Here is a 24,475-nt window from a genome sequence, read left to right on the forward strand (position 1 = left end):
AGGATATAGGCGAGGATGGAGAATGATATTGCAGTTTGAATTTATAATTTGAAAGAATAGAAAAAGTAAAATAAAAAGATGATCATAAGAGTGTCACCAGATGTCCCACCCTCCCCAACATTCAGGCAATGTCTTTGTGAGATTTCACCTTGGGCATTTAAAAACCATTACAATAAAAGTGTGGTATTAAAAATGGCATGCTACCACTGTAGCAAGTATGACAAATATAAGATATTCTGGGAAATGTGAGATATTCTGGGAAATTGCAAAATATTTTCTTATCCAAAGTTTGGTACCTTGCTCGTAGAGTATTTTAAACCAAAGAATATATAGCAAGTACTATTTTATATTTAGTTTATTCCCTGATGCCTTGTTTGTTTCTTAAATTAATTCATGGGCAGTGAATGGAGGGAGGGAAATAACAACAGCAACAAAATACCCTGATGATATGGTAGTGAATACCACTTCTTAATGTCTACCCGCACCTAAGAAAATAGCTTTATTTTCCTCTCTCTCATGCCCAACTTGATTGCATAGAGTGAGAAAGTAGATGGCAACTCTGTTTTAACGCTGTGCCATTAATTTCATACCACACAACATGATTCATTCCTCATAACTTTGGGATGAAGTCTGGTGCTGTGTTGCTTGTTTACAACATAGTCAGGCAACAGACACCGGACAAAAAGGTGCTACGCATCATCCAACAGATCAAGAATGCTCGGGCTTCTTCTACTGTTGTCGATAAGACCTTGTTAAACTGTACATGTCAAGGCATCCGCGGGGAGCAATGTACAGCCACTCCAATATTTTTACATTTTTATCTGCCACATTATGTTGAACTGATACTATGTACCTTTAAACGTAGTATTTATACTTCTTGCCTTCCCAAGTTTGAGGATGTCATCATTAACTTGCAGTGTTTCTCAGAAAGGAACACATTCTCCCACAGGAGTTAATTGGATGACTTGAGCGAATTCAGGCCACCTATTAATTGAAAAAGCGTTGTATGTGTTGGAGCGCCTAAGGATGGATTGTCCAAAGATTCTCTTTTGGAAAAGTACCAGCACAATGCCCGAAATGCCAGAGAGTGGAAAGTCATGGTCTCGACGGGGGAAATGACTGTAGTGTTCGTGGAGACAGTGTTTCTGCATGGCTGACATTAATGACAACCCAATGCTATGCACTCACTGAATGTTTTCATTTCAGAAGAGCATCAAAACCACCGAGTCCTTTCAAGTCATCTTCTTTTACTGCAAAACCAGAAACCAGGCCGACAGCTACTTTCAGTAATAACCTGTGTCCCAGCTGCAGGCTGTATTAAACTCCTTGTCATATAATTTTCTAATTTGTGTGTAGGTAGTTGTAGCAACAACTTAGTTTATTTCAGAGCATGACATCAGTAAGCATATTTTTAATGCAGCAGTGATGGTAATGAAATCAGAATTTTTACCAAGTCCGCCCTAATTGAACCGTATTGTAAGGAGAAATAAAATATGAGAGTCAGAGTTTCCTCCCAAAGTCATTTGGATTATTAGGTAATGAGGCAGATTTTATTTTAACACACGTACTAGCAGGAATACTTCCACATGAACATTGCCCCATTTGTGGCAGTCAACGGGGGAGGCTAAGAAACACTGGTGCCAAAACGCTCACTGTCACTGCCAAAAACTAATATGTAATTCCTCTTCTGGAATGGCTTTCAGCTTCTTTAGCAATGCTTTAATATTCTCTGCTAGTGGCCATTGTTCTCCTGGATTTTTGAAAACAGCCAATAGTTAATGTGGCGAATAAGGTAAGAGAAGAAACCAGGCCAGGCCATTTTCCTTTTTTAAAAAATAGTGACTATGAAGTGACAAACTTGTCTTTTTCATCTTACTGGCACTGAGAACAGTTGCAAAAGAAGTGGTTCCACATAGTTTGTGGCGATGACAACATCACTACTTTAAAGGTCAGGCCTCATTTTGGTGGAGAGACTGGTGCCAGTGATTTTGTTGGGAGAAAATATGGTCTGCCACTTTTCTTCTTCCAGAAAATTCATATGGTAGGTAACAACAGCCACAAAAACAAAGGCTATTCAAAGGCCATCCTGTGCTGCGTCACGGGAGCACCTCCACATATACAGCAGGTGTCCGATATCCAGATCGACTCACTCTTGATCGTATGTACATGTTTTCAGTGGGCTCAGAATTACTACTGCCCTGACTAACAAAATTATACAGCAAGCAGTGAGTGTGGGAGGCTGAAGGGAGGGAGAACCAACGGGAAACCCCTGCCCAAGAGGACCCACGGGATGGTGACTTCTGTTATCATAATCTGATGGTAATCATAGGAGAACCCGACTTCAGCGACCAGTTCAGAAATCAGTAAGAGGCAGCAGAGTTTGGTCATGGGGCAGCTCGGTGCTTTTACTGCAGTCAGCACACAGTTCCCTATTTCCGGGCTGGGCAGACCTCACTTAGCCACAGGGGTCAAGAGAAGGGCACCCTGGAGAATTCGATGGAAATGGTAGTTGTAGCACTGAAGCTTTCCCCATGAGAAGTCATTTGGAACCATCAACATTTTATCCCATTTTGCAATTTGGTGGGTTTTCTCGAAGTTTCATTTTTTAAGGTTAAGAAGAACATATGGAACTGCTAGCTATGTTCTTGTCCCCACGCTTCTCCCCCAGAGCTCGTTTGGGCTTGCTGCAAACCGGGGAAAAGTAGCACATGGGAGTGAAATGAGTGGCCACATTCCTGGAGAAACCACTTAGATCTTAGCTCTGCCACTCATGATCTCAAACCCCTTGCTCCACAGGCCACTTATACCCATTTAAAGTCTTTGTAACTAATTTCCCCCAGTTTAGCAATTACTCTCTCACACAGATCACACGTTCAAATGACAATTAATACAAATTTATTCCTAGACTATTGAAATGTATCATTAGTTGAGGGAAATACATTAGTTGGCCCTCAGGTTTTTCAGTTTTCTCCGACATCATCCTTGCTCCCCATTTTTCGGTTGTAATTGAACAAAATGTGGAGCCTGGCAAAGTCTACAGGGATGGAGATGACACCCAACCCTCTGTCAGGTTAGGAGAGAAAATGAGGAACTGTGGTAATGAGGGACTGAGGGTGGCCTGATCACCACTTTTAAAGTTTGCTTGTCTCCATTTTAATCTCTTCCTTCAAGCCCCTTTAAGGAAATCCCCTGGAATGACACAATATAAAAATCACACAGACCTTTTGAAATCATTGCTTTCACTGTTTCTGAGAGCTCGTCTTACTGATGACATTATGTTTTTGCAAAGTGCCTTGAACTTTGATATAGGTTCTCAAATAATATTTGTAAAATTATGACCAAAGAAAACATACTTTGAAATGAATTAGTAATGTCCAAAAGTCAAGAAAGAAAGGAAAGGAAGAAAGAATAGTAGATGCACTCTAAAATGTTCTGTGCTATCAAATTAGAAAGTGAAATGGACCTCTTGAGTACCATTCACTTCAACAGACCGAAAAAAGAGAAAGGATTGCTCTGTCAGAGGTGGAGGAATTCACTCTCAAGAAGCATTTTGAAATGGACGGACATTTCTGTGGTAGAGTTACCCGACTTGCTACTGACAATGGTAAATTTTAGGGTAATCAGTTCATCTTGTCTAACTGACAACTCAAAAAGCTGATTCCAAGAACAGGAAATTGGCTTCAATAGAAAGACTGTTTGTTTATTTTAGAGGGTGGGGAATGGGTAAGGACCGGTCAAACTTATTCTGATGACATATTTTTAAGAATGTTTTAGATGAATAATAATTCCTCATAGGTGTTAGCCATCCTGATTATTGGCTGCTGTGTTTGAGGTGTGATTGATTTTTTTTTTTTAGAAAAAAAAACAAAAACATACCAAAGTTATGCACCTGAAAAAAATCTGTCCCATTCAGAATTTCAGTTTAGGAGTCTGTACACAGATTCAAATGATTGTTTCTAAGCCTTACTTCTCTTTTTTTTTTTTTTTTTTTTAACCCCGTTTCTTGGAATTGCTTTTCTGTGACTGCTTTGGGTCCCTTTGAATAACAGTGAAGAAAACATAAGGCCAGGTCATTATGAGTAATTCGATTGATTTTCCTGGAGCACTAGGCTGACACCAACCTCCCCTCTGTGTATTGGTGCCCCAACATCTCACAGGGATGGCATTTGTCTGATAAGTACACTTTTGTGTTATCACCAGACCCTGCCTCACAAGTTACTTCTCTGTGCCCTAATGGTCCTTAGACAGTTGTGACTGGGAACCACGTACCTTGAGGTCCTAAAATGCTTCACTGATGGGGAAAGTTTTATTTTGAAAAATAAATAATAATGGGAAATAAATTTGCATTACTGATGCCACCTGCCATGGTGTGGAAGTAGTGGCCTTCAAAGAGAGAGGCAAAAAAATTAAAACACCTTAACTCTGTCCCAGTACATTCAATTGAAATTGTTTATCTTGAAGAGAAAAATGAGGGTTTTTTTTCCATCAATGGCATATTAGTATTGTATTGCCCATCTCTTCTATAATGATAGGGTGTGATATTAAAAGGAATTATCTTTGATTGATAAAAGCAAACATTATTTTTGTAAATAAGACCCAAAAAAAGGGGGGATAGGTGTATTGAAACAGAGTGTTCTAGCTCCAGACCTTCTACTCTGGACTTTAACCAGAACATTTCAGTGTGTTCCTCTTGCTAAACCAAAATGCAGTGAAAATAGACACATTGATTGCCACGTGGACGTCTCTTCCACTTTCTGTCACCACTTGTCCCTGACTAAATGACAATGGATTTTGCCATAAGAAGATACCCCAATTGTTGGGGCAATGGCAGTTCAACTCACTTTTAATCATCAAATCACAGCATGATCTAACAGGACCGGGTCTGGAAGGTTATCTAGTACAGCACTGTGCCTAAGAAGAGATGAGGGATGCTGAGCTCTGGGGAGAGCTGATCCCAAAGTGTCACAGGTGTTTTGTAAATTTTGCTCATTACACAGGTAGTTTTCAGAGCCTCCTAACCCTGCAGTTCGTCAGCCTTTTCCTCCTTTCACCGCACTGCCCTCCAGGCCGCCCTCCCACTTCCTCCGCTCACCACCTTTCCAATACGCCAGCCTTGCTGTGGGCTTTCCTAGAAAGTGAGCAGCTGACATAATACACACTGGTTTCTTTCAGTCACGCTTTGTACCTGCTTAGTGTACCTTCTCATATTAGGCCTCTGCATCATAAATAAAGCTGCTAACCTGCATGGCTTTATCTAAAAGAAATATAATGACCTATCCCTCTTCATTCTCCTGCTAGTTCCCTCAACTCCCGTTGCAGCACTTGCCAAATACTACCATCCGTAAAAGATAGATGGTGGTGGTGGTGGTGCCCATGATGGTGATGATGCTAGCTAACATGTGCTAGGCCCTGATTCTACAGGCACTTTATTTGGGTACCCTAGAATAATGAGGTGGGGTCATTTTAAAGGCGAGGAAAATCAGGCACAGAGAGATTAAGAAAGCTGCTCAAGTTCCCATGGCCAGTAAATGAGTGACAGGGCAGGGATTCAACCCGAGGCTTACAAATTGAACCTTGACATTTTACCTTCATGGTTGTACTCCTTTCAAAAAAGTTTGCACTTTCATCCTTAATTCATATAATTCATATACAGTGAATGTGACAGTAACAAAATGAAGGTTGCTAGTGGGTTCTGTGTACCTTCTTTGCATCCCTCATGGCTCGTTGTGCAGGTTGTCAGCCAGTGGTGGGAGGGCTTGCCGCTGGATGGACCTGGGTGTGAGCATGTGGGATATGTGGTGTGTGATGTACGTGCGTGTGTGTGTGTGTGTGTGTGTGTGTATGGCATGATTTAATATGGTAGCAGCCATTGGCACTAAAAAGGACCTGCTATTCTGAGCTCCTGCTGTGACAGTAAGATGTGCCCGTAGCAGCTGTTAGCAATCAGAGTGTGTTTCTGTCTGATGTGAAATATGCTGCCATCACTTGTGAAATGGATTTCAAAACCATGCCGAACTAAAGTACCAGAGTGTGTGAATGGTACACTTTTACTGCAAATTAGAAAGATTCACTTATTCCAACGATAATGTCACACTCACTCACTCACTCAAGCTATCTTAAGTGGCAAAGACATACATTGCCAAATGCTGAATAGCTGATAGGAGTATGGGCAGGAGAGTCGTAGAATGTCATGCAAAATGTTTGCAGGCAAAAGAAGCTCCTTGGACTATCGGAGCAAAAAGTGAAAATGGAATGAGAAGGACATTTTTGTGCACCTTATTTTGCTATTTTTATGGCTATGGTGTTCTTACCTCCCTTCCAGTGTCTGAGTTACATAAAAGTAGGTAGCTTCAACATAAACACCCAAGATATACATTTCCTTTTATTGGGGAAAAAAAATGACATTTCTTAGGTGTTATAGTCTGTGAATTGATGCTTAGATATCAGACTTTCTTAAAATAAATCTGTCAGTCTCTTAGCTTGGTCCAGAGCATTCCTTCTCCTCATGTCTCACAACAACCTCATGCTCCCCCAAGGCTCTTCTGCCTTTTTCTGTATTTCCCTTTCCTATGAAGAAATAGCTACCAGCTCCTGCTTTCTCCCCTTTGGAATAGACCACAAAAACAACTGTGCATCAGCTGTCAGCAAATATCGTTAACCATTCTCTGACTGATCTTATATATTATAATTAAGAATGAAAATGTTTCTTTAATAGGCAAGTTTAAAGAGCGTGTGTTTAGAGCGTCAGAAAAAACTCAGGTCATTTATCTGGTCATTCCTCTGTCTGACATTACTGGTTATCTTAGAAAAGCATTATGAAAGAGAATTTTTTCAAAAACCATTGAACTGCAATCCCAAATTACATCTACGATGTATTTGAGAGCTTAGAACTCACTCACCTTATCTATTGTTTAGATGTCATTGGCTATGTCCTGGAAATTGTAGGTGGCGTACCTAGTAGAATTTTTTTTCTTGGAAGAGTTGGTCACTAATCCTTCAAGATCTTACATATAGCTTTTCAATGATTAATTTGGCGACATCTACACTTTTGCTTCTGGGATGTTGAAATAATTTGCTTATGACTTTTAGTAATAACCAGGCCCTTCCCTGGTCTCTTGCCCAAAGCTCCATTCTCCCTATTAATTTTAGGGAAACTTGGTGAAGTAGGAAACAGCACAGAGGTGGAGTAGGGATCTGGGCTTTGGTAAACCCTCTTAACCATCGTCACTCACTAAAATGATCTGTAGACCAAGAAAGTTTTGGTTTTACCAGTCTGTTACTGTGGCTGTGGATGTGTTGTCATGTTAGTCCTCTATTGCTTAATATAAAAGGATGTAAATGTATTTTCAAGGTTTAGAGTTACAAATTATTTCTAACCTTTGCCATGAATTCCAGCTTAATTTTGGTTAAGGAATATTTCTTAAATGACATAATCTACTATCCAGTGAACAGTAATTGATCTTCAAAAAACCATCCAAGCTAGTGGAAAAAATCAATGGGTTCCTTTGCCTGATAAGCTTTGATGACTTAACCTGGATTCTTGATATTTTGACCCACATCTGCGTCCACCTGGTTTTTATGATGGCCCCATTAAGAGGTCATAGAAATTGTGCAATTGGAATTAGTAATCAATGGCTGACTTTTTAGGCAGGAGACTTTGGCCCTTTAAGGAGTATTCTGAGGCAAGCAGAATGTTTTTATTGATTTATTCAGTAAACTGTGATACTGTATGTGAAGCATACAATGGGCGAGACTCATATGAAGCCATAGAACAGATAGATTTAAATAAATATCCTATTTATTAGACCCATTTCTATGTCAAGAGATTTTCCTGTCTTTGGACTTGTAATTGAATCACTAGGTTTGTTTATTTTTGTAACATTATATGTACCCATTAAAAAAAGTAAAAGCTTCCAAATTGAAATACGAAGGTTGTATACTGGGTAAAGCTTAAGGTATGCCAGGCAGGTGTGAAGTTAAGAGAGCTGTAAAATGGAGTGGTTATCTGTTGGGCTTAGGTGTGAGAATTTGGGGGGAATTGTGTAAAGTAAGTTTATATAAAATGCAGCAAGAGTAATTCTGATGTTTTTGGTTAAGTAGAAACTAGATAAGATCTCCAAATTTGGTTTGGTTTTAAAGATGTTCTTTTCTGTTGTTGTGAAAAACAGACTTTGAATGCTGAAAGCAAAGAGCTGACCCCATTGCTCTCAACTATGAGCAAAGGAAGACTTAACCTAAATGTGGCAAAATTGTTCTTGTTAAGGGGGAAAAAGGAATTGGTATCTAGAGTGAGGTTGATCACTAGAAAAGATTAGATGCAGTTCTGTGAGTCAGATGATAACGTTTTGTTTAGTATTATCCAGAATTACTCGTACATAAAGGAGACACACCTATTGTTGGAAAAGACGTTATTAGCAATTTGCCTTCAGCATAAGCTAACCACTTAATAAAATAAAGTGGATTCTTTTTCCTGCTGATATGAAATGACAGCCCACACCGAGAGGCTCAAGAGAAATTTTATTAGATGTTTCTGATCTCAAGGTCCTAGAAAATCTTCAGGAACTATATACTGAAAAACCATAATTAATTCTAGAATCTTAGAGGGACCTTATTCCAACTTGGAATAATTGGCCAAATGGCCAGTTACCTTTGTCTTGGTCCCTGATTTCACTTAACCCCACAAATTCTCAACAACAAATATGTCCCATTGTTTGCAAAGGAAATAGAGAGGTTAAATCAGGAAAAACAATAAACAAGGAAACTATATGTATTGCTGATCTAAATGGCATTATCTTTTATTGAGTGAGAATTTATTCAGTATTTGACCCACTGGATAAGTAAAGTTATTAAGAAGCTGCTTCTCTTGCTGTTCAACTATTTTATTCAAGGTTTAGTTAGCCACCAGGTAGTTCCTTAAAGAGGTAAAGAGTGGATTGCCTTAAATTTAGTTATTTTGTGCATTGCTGTGTCGTAGGAGAATTCTAGAGAGAACTGGATCTAAAAATCAAAGCCATCAACTGTTTCTCTATATGAAAAATCTGTGTTCTCTCTGATTTGACAGAATTTCCCTGTCTGGGGACACAAGTGCTCATTTGGATTTGGCTTTTAGCAAAGATACATATGCATCAGGGAATGTGAGTCAGTTTCTCTGGAAAGCTTAATCTAGTAGGGATAGAAACTTCTTACAAAGGATTAATATTCAGTTCTCATTGTCAGAACTACCTGCATCTTCATGGTAAGCCACATGAGAAGATGTGCCTGTCGTCCTTATTCTTCAGAGATTTCCTGCAGACACAGCTCCACTTTCTCTGAATTCATATGGGGCATTCTGGCACAGTGTTTTAACTCTTGTGCACCGAAGTCTTGCATGTATTAGGTTGGTGCAAAAGTAATTGCGGTTTTTGCAATTATTTTTAACCTTTTAAACCGCAATTACGTTTGCACCAACCTAATATAAAGACTGAAGGAAATAGTCAAAAGTTCCAGAACCCCAATTTTGGCTTATTTTAGATTTAGTTTGCAAATAATTGATCTCTCAAGTGTTTGGGAGGTGCTTATGTGTTTGCATTTGGCAAGTAAGTATATGCAACACTTTTTATTAAAAAATGACTTTGTAAAAGCGGTTAAGTTTTCAGCCGAAACCACAAGCAAATTAAAGCCTTTAAGAAGTGGCTTTCAATGGTAGGTAAGGGGGTAGAATTGGGGTGGGGGCCCAGTAAGGGGCAGGTCTTTTTTTTCTTTAATGGCTATAGTTGCACAGGGTCCTTTGAGACAGATATCAACTTAATACCAAGGCTTGGGATGTCAGAGGGTGACATGTATGTTGATTGTGTTTACAAGTGGGAATCATGCCATTTCCGTGATACCCCACGAGACTGTACGAGCCCTTGTGAAAGTTTAGTTCAGTGACTTTGCTTGTGACAGCTATTACAAAGGGGTGACTTCTCCATCAGTGTGCTCTTTTGCTCTCACGTTGAGACTAAGATCGGAACATCTGGACCAATTAGTGTCTCAGGAAGGCATTTTGAGAACCAACAACCAACAATTTAAAAAACTCGAAGTAAGTCTAGCTAGCAGATGAAAATTACAGTTCTGTGTATTTTTCTTTATTCTCTTTGTGGCGGAGCCTGTTGTGGGTAGTGAGGGCAAGCGTCCTGGTCCTTGCCAAGAATGATATGCCAAGCTTCCTAAAGCTTCCCATTTATATAGGTCTTTTCATCTTCAAAGAGCTTTGCGAGCATTCATTTACCACAACCTTCCTGGGAGGTAAGAACTATTCCCATTTTATAGATGGAGGAAGTGGAGGTGGAAGTGACTTGTGTGAGGCCACCCAGGGAGTGAGGGTCTGATGGAGACTTGGAAGGATTGCCCACTACACTTCTTAGGTGAATGGACCCCAGCTCTTTCTCTCTCATATCATTTCCCCTTGAGAGCCCCAGATCAATGATAACATAACTAAAGGCATCACATAATCCTGAAGAGGAAGGAGACACTACGTCTTTCTGCGTTGTGGCTGCCTCTACAATTAAACCCTGAGAAATCTAGACAGAGCCATTTAATCCTTCTGAGGTTCATTTTCCATATTTGTAGACTGGGCATAACGATGCCCATCTGCCTACTTCAGAGTGGCTGTGAGCACCAACATCAAAACGAGCTAAGGAGGACAAAAACTTACAGAACTCTGCAAATATCAGGCATTATTCTTGTTGCCAGAAATGACCATGAGACTGCTCTACCAGAGGGGTACAGCTTTTCAAATTGGGGGGCTAATTGCTTTGGTGATGTGCAGTGAAGATCAAGTACTGTCATGAAGGAATCCGTCATCGGTGGAAGAAAAGACTAGGCTAAGGAAGCATACTGACATTATATTTAGTAGACAAAATGGCAGAGCAGGTTGATTATTAGTTTGCATAATACTCAACTGGTCCCCAGAGGACCACTGAACATGCCTGGGCCATGGAACATATGCATGCTGTACTTCAAGCCAAGGGTCCAGGATGACAGGATGTACCAAACTCTTCGAAGCCCACAGTCTATTCCCCTCCAACCATGAAGATGCGATGAGAGCTCTCTGCAAGCCCTATGGTGGCTCAGGGCTTCCAGCAGTAGCAGTGAGTGACAGGAAGCCTTTTGTTCCCTGAACTGTCCACAGCTAGCACACACGGCACCTTTGCACACTACAGAGAAGGGTGCCACCTCTGGAAGGATGGTTTGAAAACAAGGTGCCCATTGGGGCAGACATGTTAGGAAAAGGCTCCCTTATTCCAGGTTGTTACAGCCATTCTGCAACAGGGCTCATGGCGAGGTGAATTTCAGCCCCTACCTTTGCCCCTTCAGCTGGGCTTCATTGGGCAGGGCACAATGTCCTTAGAACTAGGAGGTGGCTAGACCCAGAGGGGCCAGAAAACTCTAGAAGCCAGGAGCTCCCAAAGTCCCTCCCGGGAACCAGGTGAAGACTCCACCACTCTCCACCAGCTGGCCTAGACATGCAGGCAGGCCCGGCTGCTATCCAGGCAGCTGCAGAAGCCTTTAATACCCCAGCAGTTTTAAACTGGGGATAAAATAAAGTGACTAATCCATAAAGGACTCAAGCCATTTTACTGAAAATAAAATCAAATGCCGTAGGGTTTTTCTTTTTAATCTTTATTGGTTTTTCTGCTTACAAAAGTAATACATGCTGGTTATAAAAAAAAAAATTCAAACATTAGAGAAATATATAAGATAGCAAATAAAAAGTCCTTCATTTTCTCAGCCCTCCAGAAAAAAAAAAATCACTGTCAACAGATTGGTGTAAAAGATAGGTTTTTTTTAAAGCAGCAGTTCTTGATCATTTTTGCAAGACACACATTACTTGACATTCTTATGTGTGACATACTCTCATGGGTGTATCCAGGGTTTGGCCATTTCCTGGCAAGCCAGCAGGAACCCCACCCTGTTCAATCCAATTCAAGAAAATATGCGATTGTGCAAGAGAGCTAGAGTGAAAGATATTATTGGGGTAACCTTGGGTCCTCATTAGTTTATTTTTTTATATGAACCCATAAAACTTAATTTTTTCTTTTTTTGCTATAATTAGAACAAATTCTACACGACACATCCCCACAGCTGATTGCAACATAGCACTGTGTGCAGCAAACAGTTAAGTGCCAGTGCTGTAAGGGATTGCTGTGGTGGCTGGTATGAACTGCCTGTCATATTATTTGGAGGATAAGCAGCTTTTCTCTATCCCCACTCTGGAAAGAGCTTAAAGTCTGCAGAAAAGAATTTCATTTCGCTATAAGGCAGGATTTCCTATCAACAACAACAATAATAATAATGACTATTTATTGAGTGCCAACTATTGCTAAGAATTGTGTGACACGCATATATACTAGAGAGAGAGAGAATGCATACATAAAATAATCATCTATGTGCTGTGTCATTTATATGTCATATCATGGAATCTCCACATATGAAATTGAGGCTCAGAGAAGTTAAGTAATGTGCCCAGCCTTCAGAATTGTGAAACCTTGGTGTGGGTCAAAAACTACTTGGAATTTTATAAAATTGAGAAGAATGGCCTAGAAGGTTGATGATTACTTCCAGTTATAAATCAGTCAGGTAACTAACTCCCAGAAGGACATCCTGATGTCAGTTCTGAGTACTCTGTACGTTTCACCAAATTACTTAGATGTCTTTGATCCTCGGTGAATGGTTGTATGCCAACAGCAGTACACCCTGATGTTTGTTATTGGAAGGAGGGGGTCTCAGCCGTGCAGAATGGTGAGAAAGGAGTACCCTAAATTTTCAGTTAGATAAAAAGCCAAAGTGTGTCCAAATTTCAGCCTTACCTCTTCCTAGCTCTCTGTCTTTGGGCAAGCTATTTCGCCTCTCTGAACTTGTTTTCCCATCTAAAAAAATGGCAGATTCTAATAATGGTGATGATAACATGATGATGGTGCCACCACCTACCTGAGAGAGTTGTTGGAGAAGTGAATGTGATAACACCTGACACATGATAAACACAAATACACATTGGATATTGTTGATTATTATAAATCCATTATATCCTTATCAAGAGATCGCTGTTCACACAGAGTGAATGAAGTGATGGGTGCAACTCTTGTACAATTGTATTTTTTTTTTAATTCTTTGGGAGAATGGACATTTTTCTCTGGACCAAGATATCTCCCGAGATAGCTCCTGAGGAATAAAATGAGGTGTTAAGAATGCCAGTGCCCATGTTCTTGTTCCTTTTATAATTAAGAGTAAAAAGCAAACTTTTTGCGCAAGTACATACAGTGCTCAATGACAGCCCAGCCCCAGGACCACTTGGCTAATTAGCACACTTGCATTCCAGGATTTCCTGACGCCCCCGCTGCCACTTGTTGTCAGCTCCTTGAAACTGCAGAAATTTGCCTCTGCAGGTGTGGAGAGCCTGCTTGAATTACTTAGGGTGCATGAGAGAGCAAATTATTTAGGCAATAGAGCTGAAAATGTAGGCAAATTAGAATTTTTCATAGCAAGATTGTTCATTGTTAAGTCAATTCATGATTATATGTGTGTGTCTTCAGATATTCCCCTACACAATAACACTCTTTGCTGCGATGAATATGTATGTGGACTAATTTAATCAATATACTTGTGACAGTAGTGGTGTCTGACAGAACGCATCCTTTGAATTACTGACTGAGTTAATGTGTGCAGTATATATATGGGCCAAGACTCATAATTTTTGTTAAAAGAAGATTATTTTGAAAAGACACAGCACTGCCTGGTGGAAAATGGAAAAGCCTGAAGGATGGAAAGCAAAGGGCAAGGGGATTTTATTGCTTTTCCCTCTTACTGGACTGAAAACTCAAATTTATGGAACTAAACTGCCTGACTTTTTAAAATTTGCAAGTCAGTGACTACATTTTTTTCTCACTGATACATTTGAATTTTGTAAATTAACTAAAGGTGGAGGAGGGATGGCTTGGATTAAATGGAAGGCTGAGTAAGTGCCCTCCTCCAATCTGCAAATGTTTGCTTTCTGGAAATATCAACACGTGTGATCAGATCACATTCAGAGTTTGCTTTTTGGAGCGGGTGGATTTTAGTCATTTCCTAAAGAGCATTTGCAACTGAAATTGTCTTCTGAGATAAGAGAGCCTCCCCCAGAGGGTAGGCTAGTAGAACAGTTTCATCGGACCGGTCAGAGTATCTGAAGCTGGCTGTGGGGATCCCTCCCATCACCTTACCACAAACGTCCTAATGAAGCTTGTTCTAAGTAAGTGTGATTCTTTGGCCAACATTGCCCCCTGGAACTAAGCATGAACATGGTAGGGGCGGGGGGGCAGGGGGCAAAGGTCTAGGCACATGGTCCCCTACTTGAAAATACAGGTAATCTACATTGAGTCCATTCATACTAAGCATCTTGGCCTCCATAAATCTTGTGAAATACATCTCAGCTAGAGTGTCCTCTGGATCAGAAAGCCCCTGGGAGCTAAAACCAGGCTGAAGACCAAGCTTTTGGGAGCCTGACTCAGGCCAGCAGTCGTATGCAGCAGTGGCAGCAAACTCTGGGTTTGTGCTGCAACAACCCTCCAACCCACACTCCACCCTCCCCTCAGCCAGGCCATGAGCCATTCCAAAGGTGAGAGTGCTGGGCCGGACAGCGCTCCCAAGACCACCCTCATCGTGAGCAGACCCCTGCAGGCCAGACCTCCATATCACTTGCCAGATTACAGCAGCCATTAGCAGGCTTAAATATCATCATTTCACTTCTGATGGGTAATCCACCAAGAGTCCAGGCAGGCTGAACAGCAATCTATCATTTGCCATTGGCTCCAGTTACGGTGTTACTCATCATTTTCAATATGGCCTGCCAGGGCCTTCTTAGCTTAAAGATGCAGAATACTTAACTGAGGGCCATGTGCTGCTCCTCACATTTATTGTCAGCAGAAAGCTGAAGGCTGCTCTCGCCCAGGATTTACAAAGTTCACTTGTCTTTGGCCTCCTCCTGCCTCAGTTTTTCTGAATAGATGTGTTTGATCTCCCCATTGTAAAGATGGAATGAAGGTAACTGGAAAGTCCCAAGTTTGGCACCAGTGTTGTTTTAACTGCCTCAGATAGGTTTGATGCTGACAAACTATAGGGCCTAACAAGGTTTTTCTGTCTAACTTCTGTGGTTACAGCTTGAGGTGAGACATAAGCAGAAGAAGCTCCATGTCTGTCTTATTTATTTGACGTATAAATTTTGTTTAATAGATGGTCCAAGTACTTTGTGTTGCCTAATTATTCTATTCCTTAGGGGCTGGGGTGGGCAGGACAGGTTCTCATTATAGACCAGTTAATTCATATGGGAAAATCCAGGCAATAACTCTCGGGTGATATCACCTTTCAGTATTTCTCTACTAGCACTTGGCTTTTTTTGCATCTCTGAAAAATGGTGGGCATTAGCTGTCTCTTTCGAGTTGCAGATCATCTATAGCACAAAACTTTGCCTGGACTATATTTAAGAATATTGGAGGGGCCTTAGGTATGAAACGTTCTTAGAGTTCAGATTTCATAAAGAATTTTCCTTGAAGAAATCAAGCTAGCTGCAAGATAAGGAAGCAGACTTCAAGATGATCGTTTTTGTTAAGCGCAACCGCGTATTAAGTTGCATAGCTCAGAAATAGACATACAGTGTACCAAGACACCATTCCTGGGATATTCGAAAGCTTTAGAATTATGGAAAAATATATTGGATGTGAGATTTCAAACCATCCCTGCTCTGGACAATGGAACTTGGTATGTCACCACTAAAAGTGACCGAATGGAAGAGGACACTGGTAGAACAGCTTGCACTACCTAACTGTCACCACAGTGCTTGTACGAGCGCCCTTGAAAGGAAGTCAGCAGGTACACATACATGGTTTATAATGAGATTAAATCCCGTCTTTTCATGTGTGCTCTCATCATTGAATACAACATCGCATCAAATTCAAAGTAAGTGTTGTGGAAATGATCCCAGGATATGGGGTTACATTGGAAGAAAGAGTGGGCTGTGCGTCTATGTGTGATACTTACGTCATGGAACTTCCATCCTTAGACAACTCATTGCTTTGTGTAAGGTGTGGGGCCGGGTAGTGCCTATATGAAAATGAAATACACTTGGGCACTTGCAGTTGTGTTTGCATGTGTGATTTAGTAGATAATCAGACATGCTATCCAGTAACGAAAACCATGGGAAATAAACTTAGCGTAATGGAACATTCCAGGTAAACTGGTGAACATGGCCATCTTGTGTATATACACCTCAGCGTTGGTCTTCTTTATTTCACGTGTAACTATGTTTAATAAGTGATCCAAGTACTCTTTTTTTACCTAATTATTTTATCTTTAGGTTGTTTTTTAATCCTTAATTATGCTATTTCCAACTCTGCTCAAGATATAATGTTTTCTTAGAAGTGTGCTTTGTCATATTTGAGAACTTTGGTGTAATATATATTATTTGGTTAGTTTTACAGCATGAGGCATCTTTAAGTAATCAGTTGGATAGAAACACATGCACACTGTACCAGGAAATCAATTTCTAATGTAAAGAACTCAGAATCTACATATTGTATTTGTCAGGATTCATCATTATTAAATTCAGATAGGATATTTATGGTTGAAAGGTTTTGATCATACACAAATGGACTCATTTTTGACACATGGCAACTATGTTAATTAAAAAAGGATGAGTAAGGAATTCTTAACTTACCATCATATGTAACTTATTAATGTTTTGAATTGAATCATTTTCCTAAGTAGTCTTGACTTTTTGGAGTATATTTTTCTCTAACAGTCGAGCTACAGCCAAGACAGATTTATGACCTTTTAAAAATAATGATGGAAAATGAGATCGAAGGAAGCATTTTAGTATCTGCTTTGCTCTGAGGCCTAAAATGCGAACTCTCCAGTTCTTGAAGGCTTTGAAATGCTGATTCCAGCCTTCTTGTGGGTTCTTAAACACCTTCTCAAATGACCCATTTTAATAACCCGAAAGCTATTATATAACGAGCAGCCATAATTTAGTCCAGGGCTCTAGGGGGACCCTCACAGTTCAGCAATGAATAGTTAATGCAGTATAATGTTTAGCAGGTTATTAGTTTTCACTATACAAATGCTGATCAGGGAACGCTTTTATAAGGTGTTTAAAAGAAAATGTAATTAACTGGTTGCGTGCTTCTGTTGCAGCTCAAATTGAAATTATTCCATGCAAGATCTGTGGAGACAAATCATCAGGAATCCATTATGGTGTCATTACATGTGAAGGCTGCAAGGTAAGCCTTTTTAATTGTTGTTGTTTCTATTAATGTTCAAATGTATCTTTACTATTCTTAGTTGTTACTTCTACAATGTCTGAAAATTCAACTCCTTGGAATTTTGAGTGATGAGAAATGACAGGACAGAAGGTTTTGGTGCTAAATTACAATTAAGGAAGTTTTATACATACTATAGCTAGATAGAAGATAGATAGATAGATAGATAGATAGATAGATAGATAGATAGATAGATAGATACATACATACATACATACATACATACATACATACATAGATACATAGATAGATACATAGATAGATAGATAATTTACATATTCCATCAAAATCACAGGAGGCTAGAGAAAGGTATGTGAGCATTCCTTTTTTGTCACTTCCAATCCCGGAATGGATTGAACTGATGCACAATCTCTTTGGTTATCTTTTTAAAAAAGAGATGAATCTAGACTTCTGTAATGTCCCTGTTACAAACTTTATGAGAAGGCATTCCCCATAAGTTTAATCAGAATGTGATTGAAAGTCTTATTGTTGGCACACAGATGTTGATACAGCTGGCCAAATTATGGCAAAGCTGTTGGAAAGAACTGAGTTCTGGTCCTGGTGCCACCACTTGTCCTTATTGTTTTGGGCATGTCTCAATCTCCTAGTGACTCATTTTCCTCATCTGTAAAGTAAGCATAACACCTGTTCTTCCCATCTATTAGAACTATTCTATGGATGGAATGAAAAACTAAATAAAAGCCCTGTGCACCGAAAAGCGCTATTTAAATCTAACCATTATCATTCTTATTGCCGTTGTTACTATTTTAATGATGACTGATGGTGACGTCAGGGCAGTATGTACAGCATGTGCATAATATGTCAGTGGGAAATAGAGCTGTTTGTCCTCATCATTCAAGACCCCCAAACCCAGATTGTGTCTGTTGTTCAGTTTCAATTTATTGAGATTTAAATCCTCCTGCTTATATTGGAAGGGCTTTGAGACAGCTTACAGGATAAAACAATGCAAAATAAACAGGAGAGCAGCTATTTAAACATGCTGAAGGCCTCTGAGACGGTTGATTGCCACTGAACCAGGCCCGAATGAGCCCTAAGACATTTTGAATCTGAGGTAAAAAGTGAAATCCATGAATTTGGTTAGCTCTCCTTTAGTGAAATTAAAAAATACAGTATCATAACATACAAAATCACCTCCAGACACACATAACTACTGAGAGAGGGCAGGGAAATTGGCTTCATCATTTCCTGAAGTCTTTGTTTTACTGTTAATCATCGTAACATATGCCTCTTTGTATGTGTACACATCCTCCATATTGAGCCCATCTTGGTGAAGCTTGAGATTTCTGCACACCACCAAACACACTTAATAATTAAAAAAAAAAAATTCTCCTGCCTTTTCGGAATAGGGAGCTCACTACTTAAAGAAGATTTTGAATTATTCATCTGTGGTAACCCTCAAGGCTTTAGGGTTCTAGGTTACCAGGACAAAAAAAAAAAGTTATGCCCTTTTACATCCCTGCCTCAATAATTAATTGATTGATTGCTTAATTAATTAAAAGAAAACAAAATGAAATGGACTGTCTAACCTATGACATCTCAGGATGTAAGGAAGAGAGGAATCTGCCTATGACAGCTGTCACCCCATTGATTTTCAGAGTTAATTTGGCTGATGTCCCTGGGCAGGTATAGCTATACAATGGTATGTGTTTATATCTGATGCATATAGTATTTGTTCTGCATAATGGTTTCTCTGTGCTGTAACTAACATTTTTACTTCGGTTTGTGGTAACAACAAGAGCCTTCTGCTTTTGCCATTGATGTTAATGATTTATCATGTTCTAACTAGGTGAAGGTGGTTACATCATGACAAATTGTAAATAATTTATCTCTGTGACAGTATCATTAAGACAAGGAAAATGTCTGATTCGATATATAAATAAATATCCAACGAGAGGAAAGAAAGTGACTCAGACATTTTCTGAGCTAATCATTTTGTGAATGTATTTTAAAATTGCATTTAAAAGTGACAACCTAAAACCACACGAAACTAGAGAACTTAGTTATTTAATTGCTGAAGTGATTATCTATTTTATCACATATTGGCTCAGATAAGCATTGCCCATGAACAGTGAAAATGGTCGAAGTTTGGGTAGCTCTTTCTCTGGCTCTCGGGTGTTCCCAGCTCACCCAATCCTGGTCCCTTAGGCTTCCTACAGAGAAACTGTATCGGGTCATGCTTGCACTCTGAACTCTGGAACCAGACTGCTTGGGTTTGAATCCCAGCTCTGCTGTTTACCAGCTTGAGCAACTACCTAACCTTTCTGTGCTTCTGTTTCCCTACCTATAGAATGACAATAGTGACTGTAGTTAACTTCATAGGGTTATCATGTGCATTTAGGTAAAGAACTTAGAAGTGTGGTGGGGCACATAACAAGCACTCAGAAAACATGGGCTGTTGTTATTTTCATTCCTGGCCAAACTCCTTATGCCTGAGTAATATTGCTCTGTATAATCAGATATTATTTCAGGATATCTATGGGTCCAGTCTTGATTTTTTGTGACCATTTGTGATTTGTTCTATAGACTCTGACAATAAAAACAACAAAAATATGAGCACCCCCTCAGGACCATAAACACTGTGAGGGATCCAAAGACATAGAAGGCCTAATCCTTCTGTCAAGCAGTTTACGGTCTAGTTATGGAGATGGGGCCTGCACAGGAAACGCTAAATAGCAACTTGAGAACTAAATACTAGAGTAAAGCCACAGTCTCTATAATATGGCACTAGGAGCACATATTCACTAGACAGCAAGAGCCTAGAAACAGAAACATCTTGGTTGTGTTTTAGGGGTAATATATAACCCAGTTTGACTGGAGCAAAGGGTTACTTTCTGTAGATAATGGAAGATAAGGATAGACAGGAACACCGTTCCCCAAATTTTAAGGACTCCATTATGCCAAGGTTTTTATTTTGAAAGTATTTTACTTGTTCTTTTGAAATAATGAGGAAACAATGTACTCTTCCTTCTCAAGCCCTGAATATTGCTTTTCAGAAGAACAAAGAATCCAGGCCTGCAAGCTTAGTTCTGTCAGTAAAAAGGTTTCTGAACCCTTGGAATAGAATTTAGTCCCAGCCCTGGCTGAACCCTAGGAGGGGGTATAAGGGAAACTGAGGTAGACCTGCCAGGGAGGGAGAGCTGGGCCATGGACCATGTGGACAGAGGAAAGGGCCAGAAAGAAAACAAGAGGCTGTGGATGTTAGGGTTAAGATTCGATCTTCAAAACGAATAAAAATGATGAAGTATTCATAGAAAAATGACCATTAGTTGAGGTTTTCTTTTGACAAATGGTCCTACTTATCATTCAATTTCAGTTCCTGGCTTCATCGTTAGATAAAGTGGTTACTTAGAGGATGATGATAAAAAATTTGTTTCACGATAAAAAAAGCATACAGTTTTTTTCTTGTGTTCTTTTAGAATTTTTGGCTCTATAGTTTCAGCTATAACTTTGTAAAGGATCATGTACCATTGACTATTGAAGTTAGTAAATTGACTTCTGATTACATTTAAGACCCTGTGTTCTGATAAGTCTTAGAGTAGCATTCATTTATCACATATTTACTCATCATGATACATTTAAGATGATGTCTTATGCAGAGTTTCTTCCTTCCTCCAGTAAATGCAGAATTTGGAATAGTTTCTTTGCACTGACAGATATGTTACCTGAAATTAACAATAGAAAGCTTTTTCAAAGATATCTGGAGTATATAATTGGTACTATTTTTTTCCCTGAAAGAGCTAAAGCAATTTCTGGAGCTTTTTATGTATTTGGTTAAAAACAAATGTCCATAAATATTCCTTTTAGAGGATTCTAATACTTTTACTTCAGTTGTGAAATGTCACTAGCCTTGGACCAATTTTGTCCACTTTCCAACATTGACACATTTTTGCTCAACATTTTTATTTTAATGTTTTGTAATACCTGGCCCCAGTATTAGAGCTAGCCATTTAAAATGAAAATTGGACTTGGCTGTTACTGCATACAGTGACATCCGAGTTTCAGTTCTGTGATATACAAGTGATAAGGAAAACAAATTTTGTTTAGCTAAATCTGCCAGTCCTGGGATGAAATGCACAAGTGGTAAGAGGGGTTAAACCCCAGTTTACATCAAGATGATTTGGATTTTTTTCCTTGTTTAGGTCTTAATCATGTCTCAGTAACTGTCCGGTTCTGAACTCGCAGATAACGCCAGTTGTGACCGCGTTGTAGACAGGGCTCTGCCATAGTGTCTGGCTCAGTGTGGGGCCCCTCATGCTTGCTTAGGAATCACTGTTGCTGAATGTGTTCGCTTGGATTGGATCTGAACATAGCAAATCACAGTTTGGCAAAGCAGACATCTACACTTACCGAGTATGACACATGAGGTCAGTTTTAATCAGAGATCATTTGCACATACAATTCTACAGGGAGGCCAGTCATTATTGAAGTAGTTCAAGAGATCTGCGTCTCTGTGATTTATTGCTGCCAGATGTATGAGAGTAGGGCTATACCAGCTAACTTTTGCGAATGAGGTTGCCTGTTCTTTTCTAAAGAGCAAATTTCCTTCTTCATTTTCTACCATGGGGACAGTTATTCTTGCCCTCTCCTGTTTTAATTTTATCATTTCTCTGGCTCTTCCTCCCCTGATTTTAATCTATGCAGGTCTTCTCTTTACCCCTTAATAAAATTAAGTTGACAAGTACCTCATTTTTTCCTGTATCGAGATACTTAACTTTCTACCAAACGATTATCAAACGATTTTCCTTCCCCACCCCCGTATTTCTGAACAGTCTCAACAGAAAGTTCCCAAGACAAATAAGATCATAACATCATACGCACTTTTACATACAGGATTCTCTGCTCTGCTCAGCCAACGACATCAAATGAGAGGGAGACATACACCTATACTAACAGTCCCCCAAATTCCAAATTTTTACATGGACTGAAAAAATACAATAATTCAGGCAGGCATGAGAGCATTCACAATAAATCATAAAGTTATGAATAAATCCTGGTTGTCAAAAGCAAATGTGTAGCCGTTCCAAAGCGTCTGCCATTAGAATTCAGCAAGGCAGCTGTCAGCTGTTTTCTTGTAATTAAACAGCCAATGAGCAGCTAATTAAGACATATGTGTATACAGAAGTGGAAGTGGGTATGTTAATGAACTGTAGGAATCAATTCATTAAGTGAAAATTGTCAAAAGACCAAACATCAGATCAGCATTCCAGCCTGTGCCTCACTGAGAAGGAGCCCCAAGCAAGATAGGAGCCCTTCAGGGCAGGACCTCTGCGCACCTTCCCAACCGTGCCCCTAGTTCTGTGTCCAGCCAGCCTACACTCTGGGGCAAAACTGGTAATCCCCCCAATAGGAAGTGTCGGGTACATTTCAAAGCTTTTCATTAAGTAGATCTAGCAAATGAAAGTGTTTTACTAGCTACATATAAATATATGTAAGTGTGTGTGTGTGTGTGTGTGTGTGTGTATATATATATATATATATATAGAGAGAGAGAGAGAGAGAACCTATAAAATACCATCTCCATCACCTTATGTCTGAACCATTATATGGAACTTTGACTCCAGAACTGAAAAATGGGGGGTTTTGCTTGTTTATTTTGTTTATCTGTTTTGTTCAGTCTGCCCTATATGTTTGTCTCGATGCATTTTTGGTAGTGCATTAAAAAGTGTATGACCTTTGGAATGAGATTCAACCAAGGTTCAGCAATTCAAATCCTGGCTCCTCCCCTTACCTGTTACGTGACTTTGGACACATGACTTAACCTCTCTGCACTTAATTTTCTCATTTGTGAAACAGATAAAAAACAACAACAACAACACTTACTTTGCAGAGTTGCTGTGAATTGCAAGTAAAACATGTTTGCAAAGCATCCTGCATGGTGCCTGGTATAGACTAGGAGCTCAGCATGATTGTCACCACTGTTTTTATCACTACCATCATTTTTATCTCTGAACATTCATTCAACAAGTATTTGTTGACTTCTCTGAGTCCTGAATTAGCTGTCGGAAACAAACAAACAAAGGAGTCAGTGAGGGAGACAGATTAGTAACACAGCAGGTTAAGGGCTATGAGGGGGGGCACCTACAGGGTTCTGAGGGTACACATGGGAGGGGTAAGGTCAGAGAAAGTTCCCAGGGAAGGTGAATCCTGAAGAAAAGGAGGAAGCTTTCCAGGAAGTAAGCGTGCTGTGTGTGTGTGTGTGTGTGTGTGTGTGTGTGTGTGTGTGTGTGTGTGTGTGTGTGTGTTGGGGTGGGAGTGTCCTTCGGAGAACTGTGAACACAGTAGTTTAGGCTTAGCCAGAGTGTGTCTTTTGAGAAGAAGACTGAATGTAGGAGAGAGCTGCCTAGACAGGTGGTCCCAGCCTGGTCATCAGTAGGGAGCCGCTGAGGGCTAATAAGCAGGGAAGTGACTTGATTGGGTTTATTTTTTAGAAAGAGATTTTCAGTGACTGAAAATTGATTGGAGAGAATGAGAATGGAAGCAGGAAGACCAGTTGGGATGCTGTATAATAACCAATTAAAGGGAAAATAGATAAGGAAACTAGAGAAAATTGCAGTAAAGATGGAGAGAAGTAGATAAATTTGAAAAGTATGAAAGTCGCAAAAAAAAAAAAAAAAAAGCCTAATTTGGTGATTGTGTGGATGTGGGTGGGGAGGAGGCAGGGATGAAATGAAGCCCATGTTTCTGCCCTGAGTAACAGGGGTGAGGATGGTGCCCTTCACTGAGCAAGCAAGAAAACACTGGAAGAGACAAGGCTGGGAAGTGGGGAGTGGGTTGGGATATATTCTGGTCTGGAATGAAGATAAAACCATTCAGCTAAAGTTTCTGGATAGTGTCTTGGGGAGAGGGGGCTGTGTGGAACTACCGAAGGCCAAGGCACAACTTTGGGTAAACGCCTATCCAGAGTAGGGAGGATCCCTTCAGAAAGTCTGATCGGACTTTGGGGATCCAGCAGGAACTGGGCTCAGCCCAGTCATGTACTGGTCAGTTTTTAACAATCAGCTTCCTGGAAAACAAACAGTGTCTATATGTACCGTGTTTCCCCGAAAATAAGACCAAGCCAGATAATCAGCTGTAATGTGTCTTTTGGAGCAAAAACTAATATAAGACTCGGTATTATATTATTATTATATTGTATTATATTGTAT

At 39.8% G+C, this 24,475-nt stretch overlaps 1 protein-coding gene across 4 annotated transcripts in view; it reads left to right on the top strand.

Moving 5' to 3' along the window:
* RORA (RAR related orphan receptor A) overlaps positions 1-24,475 on the top strand; it is a 687,196-nt gene that overhangs the window by 632,731 nt on the left and 29,990 nt on the right. For all 4 annotated transcript variants that reach the window (XM_019748671.2, XM_019748672.2, XM_074327647.1 and 1 more), the window contains one exon: positions 17,185-17,270. In XM_019748671.2, coding sequence (XP_019604230.1) covers positions 17,185-17,270 — 86 coding nt within the window. The remainder of the gene's footprint in view (positions 1-17,184; positions 17,271-24,475) is intronic.

The sequence above is a fragment of the Rhinolophus sinicus genome, linkage group LG03, assembly GCF_036562045.2.
Source record: "Rhinolophus sinicus isolate RSC01 linkage group LG03, ASM3656204v1, whole genome shotgun sequence".
Lineage (NCBI taxonomy): Eukaryota > Metazoa > Chordata > Mammalia > Chiroptera > Rhinolophidae > Rhinolophus > Rhinolophus sinicus.